Here is a 5,150-nt window from a genome sequence, read left to right as displayed (position 1 = left end):
CGCGTCTGTCGGTGAAGCTGCTCCACAAGCTGCTCTGCTGCCCCCGCGTGGACTGAGGGAACTCTCGACATCCGCTTAAAATACGCAAAATACGTCAGAGTGGAAACGAGACTTTTATTTAAAAAAAAAAATAAAAACTACACTTGTTACAAATGGGTCAGACCACACCCATCATCAAACTGTAATTTTTAACCTTTATATGATTTGAAAGTTTCATGAATGTTTTGCACAGAGGCAACTCTGTGTGTATAGGTCCCAAACAGTTCATTATGTATAGACTTCACATTGGGGAAGACGTTTACAAAACCTATGGATGGATTTTGTTGTTATTTCTGGTCTTATTCACTGATGTCCCTCTACAACAGAAGGAATAAATCAATCATCAGCAGCATATTTATCATGTATCACAATCAGTCCTGACCTGGCTCGTCACAAGTCGAAGTGTCTGACCTCTGACAAAACAAAGCAGCTAATTACTGAATTGTTTGAGCAGAAGCATCTTACTAAATCCTCACTTCTAACACCTCAGTTGAAGCCAGCTTTACAATTTAATCTCATCCCAACCCACAGAGACAGGAAGCATTTTATCTCTCACACACAGACCTTATCATTCCGTATTCTGACTTCACCATTTTCCACATGAAATAAGCTCTGGTATCTGCAGGAGTGTTTGGGCTTATGAAGAAGATAAGAATATTTCGCTTTTACAGTTAAGTGTCTGCAATGGTCACAACTAACAGTCATATAGTACAGCTCCGTACTGACATCAACACTGTACCTTGTGTCATTGAGCCTCACTGGGTCTCCTTTCTCTCTCTCACACACAGACACACAGTTACTGATCATAATAATCATATACATGAGTTTTATCTGTTTACGTAAATACAGCACATGTCGGAGAGGTTACCTTTATGGATTTGGTTATATAACGTTGATGATATCAGTACATTGAAAGCTACAGTGCTATGTGAATGCATTTGTTTGCATTACACCAAAGGTTGTCTTATTTTGCTGTGCAAAAAAAAACAACCCACTTGCTAACACGTGAAAATTAAAAGCATTAGCATTTTATTGAACATCAATGGGAGCATCTCCTTTAACAATAGTCAAACCTTGGGAATTTCACCTCAGTAATCAGTTGTTCACAGCTGTGTTGGCTTTGTTTTTACTAGATCTAATGTTGAAGTTTTGGTGCCTCCATCAAAAAATACAAACCTAGGAATCAATGCAATATTTGACTGCATTTGTCAGAGGTTTTCACACATCCAGTGACCTAATGGTTCAACTTACACAAGTTATTGAAAGGTTCAGTGTTGTGATTAAAGTACAAATCAGTTTGGTTTGTATGAATAAATAAATGACTGAGGTTTAAGCATGGTCTTTAAGCATGTGTTAACTGGCACTTTGAAATAAAATTTAAAAATGCCCCAGTGTTCAGTGGAAACATGAATTCAGTGTCCACAGAAACCAACATGGCAGCTGAAATGACCTGATGTGTGCTGAGCTATGAGATCATTTTAGATCCCTCAAAGTAAAATAAATAAATAAATAAATTTAAAAAAAAAGGAAATTTCCTGTTCTTCTGAACTGGTTTAACACTAAATAATGCATTTATTTAGTTGATTTTCTCCAAATATTGCAAACATGTGCACTACATTTGGATGGAATCCCATCTTCAATAAATAAAATACCTTTAATTTACATCATTTTAAATAAAAACTTTTAAATAATGTTAAAACTTGATAACTGGAGAGGTTTTTTTTTAAGTAGTAGTTACTGTCTGAGTGATTTTCCAGTGAGTATACAGGCTGTGATTCAGACCCTGACTGATACAAGTCAGCTGATATTATTGGCTGATAGCAACATATTAAATGCTCTATTCAAGATGTGCCAACCAAAACCTGGTTTTTAACATTACAAAGCAGAACATGGATTTTCTTTTTTCTTCTTTTTTTAAAAAAAAAAAACCTTCCTAAAAATCTGCATCAGCCCCAAAGAGTTCATCAGTCGGGTCTTCTGTGATGTTGTCACAGCTACTAAAGCTTTCTCTCCAAACTTTTCTTATTAGTGTATTCATCAGCAAGGAAAACATCGGTGAAAATATGCTATAAAAAAAAAAAAAAAAAAAAAAGAAGAAAAAAAAAAAAAAAAGAAAAAAAAAAAAAAAACAAAAAGAAAAAAAAAAAAAAAACACCAGTCTATCTACATCTGGGTCCTTTATATTACTGCTCATTTGGCTGTCTGTTAAAAACTGACCTGAGAAAAACAAAGTCATTAAAGCCTCCCTGGAAGCTTAGCAATAAACATATTCTAAAAACCCTCAAAGCAAAAATTACCATAACTTCCTCCCAAATTCAACGTATTAGACAATTCTCTCAAGCATGCCTTTAAATAAAATAAAAATAACTCAGTGCAAACAAATTAAATGCAAACGTCTCTGCAGCTCAGATGTTACTCTCTACCATCTAACTGCTTCATTGAGCGCTCCATAGACACCGGATCCGATCAGGAGCACGATATGTACTCTTCTACATCTATTATGGTGACTTTTGACAGCAATATTAAACCAGGTTACAGCTCAAAGTTTGAGCCAACTGTCACAAAGAGTTACTTTATGACTGCAGTGCATTCAGAAGTAACACATACTCAGTAATCAGATGCTTCAGTCACCTGAAAATATTCAAGTATTACCGCTGGGTTCTGAGTGGATGTAAACAGCGCCCAGAGAAAGAAAAAGGAGCTGAACCAAAACCCATAACTAACAGAAGAGCTGAAGAGCTTTTCTCCATATCTGACACCAATTATTCTGTCTGCCTCCAAATTCTGAGAGTTTGGCCAATTATACCGTGGAGTGATTAATCACAGAGCTGTCGGTGTAATTAAAGAGTCCAGCCCGGCCAATTCAGTGCTCAACTGGGTCAAAAACATGGGTCCCAGTTCACTTTAGGACAGCAGACAGTGCAATCTGACTGAAGTGCTCCTTGTTTACACAGTTATCCTTTTTTATCAAGGATATGTGGTATTTAAACCGTTTAATGAATTGCAGTCCTGTTTACATAGCTGCCGCTTTTTTCTATGTCCACCTGTCCATATAACTTGTTTCTTCATGTAACCGCTTAATATTTGTGTTTGGATGAACTTTAGACTTTGAGCAAGTCTTCTGCTTTGGTGTGTAATAGTCCCGCCTGCCTGTTAATCCTGTCTGCACTGCAGGTTGCCTCACAGACAAACTGATGTACTGTACAGGAAGTATGCAAAGTTTGAAGTGTGTTCTAGGTTGCCCCCTGCTGGACATTCTTCTCATAGTTTTCCAGACAGATGTGGACACGCTGAGTGAAGTAGCTGGGGTCAGAAATGGCCTGGAGGAGGTCGGTTTGGATCAAGGCGATATCATACAGCTCGGCGGTGCAGGCTATACGAGTGTCTGAGCCACCCGGGTCCAAAAACACCTGCAAAACACACACACACACACACACACACACACACACGGAAACCAGAGTAAGGTTAGAAGTCATGTTTAGTTTCTGGAGCTCTGAAGCAGCTACAGCCTACATCTCTGCATCTACCAGCCTGTATGCAGTTATGACATACAGTCTGGGGATTATATATATAATAGAGCCTCAAAATACATGACAAATACACACGTGTGAAACATACGGCAACAGGCTGGTGTACGGCAGTGAACACCTAGTGAGCCATGCCGAAAACAAAATGCCATCTCTAAATTACAGAAGCGTTGCATTCACAAAATCAACCCATTTCCAAGACCCTGTCTCCTCCTACAATATGAAATCTATTATCATGAACTAATTTGGTGTACTTTATTTTTCTAAACTCACCAGATATAGGCTGAACTGTGTGAGTAAAGCAGTGCTATTACCTTCGGGTTAACTATAGTATCCTCATCATTCTGTCGTATGTTGTCATCTATAAAGATGTGCTGTACGTGCTTGTCAAAGGGGTCGACCCACATTGGTTTCCCCCCACGGATGGAGAAGGAATTAGCAGCCCACCTGGACAGAAAACAACGAATATAGGGAAAGGTTTGGAAAAGCTCAGAATAAAACCCCAAAATCCACAGCCAGGTTTTCTTAGAGAAGCTTTCTGCATACCAGTCAAAGTGGTCCTGAAATCCTCCCAGACCCTGCACGGAGCTGAAGTACTCGTACAGACCTCTCTCTCCATCGCGAGAGGACACCCGCTCCTCGGCTCGATTCAGGACGATTCCCTTCTTGCTGCAGCGGATCTTGCCCGGAGTCACAGCCACGCTCAGCTGAGCCAAGAGCAAGAAGAAGAGTCAGAGATAAAGAAACGAGACGGAGAGCTCTTCTTTAAAAGAACTCTGTTGTAAGCAAAAACTAAAATAAAAATAAACCAATTATGTGATATTATTCTGTTATTAAAATAAGGCCTCTGGTAGACTTGACCTAAATTAATTGTGCAATCAGCTTAAATTCTTGCAGATGTGAAATTTTAAAAATGCTTTGGCAGCCACGTGCACAACAACTCTGCCATCCTGTACTGTGGGAAATGTCCTCAGCTCTACCGTGATTCCTTTATTGTCTTGCTGACAAACCATTTTTCTTCACCTACTTCATATCTTAGCTAAAAGTTGTCCTCTGTTGCCAGCGTGAGCAGAGGGGTTGGGGACAACAGGCACACAAACAGGCGTATCTGTTTAAATATCTTTGTGAGGCCGTTAATCAACAATTTCATCCAAAGTTTAGAAATGAAATCTTTACTCTAACCTAAATATACGTCTAACCTCAACCATAAAACCAAATTCAAACAAGGCTAGAATTTCAGGATACATAGAAACACACACATATGTTTTTATATTTCATTCATTTTTAATATTATCAATAATTTATTTTATATTTATCTTTCTTTAATATTTATTATTTTTATTCCATTTTCCTTTTGTTTTACCAATCTAAATGTAAAATGGACTTTTCTCCATTAACAACTTACTTTCCTGTAAAAACGTGACTTTTTACCCCTTTATTCTAGTGTACCTACCTTTAAGTACTGGCAGGTAGGGCTGAACGATATATCGCATTTGCGATAATATCGCGACATGATCAAGTGCAATTTTCTAACCGCAAAGGCTGCGATTATACTCTGGACATGTCCAAATTCATGGGCTGCAT

General features: G+C 38.3%; 1 protein-coding gene across 1 annotated transcript in view; it reads right to left on the bottom strand.

Moving 5' to 3' along the window:
• Positions 1-2,197: 2,197 nt before the first annotated feature.
• The window catches only part of LOC102192736 (uncharacterized), an 8,968-nt gene continuing 6,015 nt past the window's right edge, over positions 2,198-5,150 (bottom strand). The window contains exons 4-6 of the mRNA XM_005744673.1: positions 4,113-4,273; positions 3,881-4,013; positions 2,198-3,449 (exon numbers count right to left, since the gene is read on the bottom strand). Of these exons, the coding sequence (XP_005744730.1) occupies positions 3,273-3,449; positions 3,881-4,013; positions 4,113-4,273 (471 nt within the window). The 3' untranslated portion in view covers positions 2,198-3,272. The remainder of the gene's footprint in view (positions 3,450-3,880; positions 4,014-4,112; positions 4,274-5,150) is intronic.

The sequence above is a fragment of the Pundamilia nyererei genome, unplaced genomic scaffold, assembly GCF_000239375.1.
Source record: "Pundamilia nyererei isolate P.nyererei 1_Seehausen unplaced genomic scaffold, PunNye1.0 scaffold00147, whole genome shotgun sequence".
Classification (NCBI taxonomy): domain Eukaryota; kingdom Metazoa; phylum Chordata; class Actinopteri; order Cichliformes; family Cichlidae; genus Pundamilia; species Pundamilia nyererei.
Note: the sequence above shows the minus strand (reverse complement) of the source record. Positions and strands in the feature narration are given on the sequence as shown.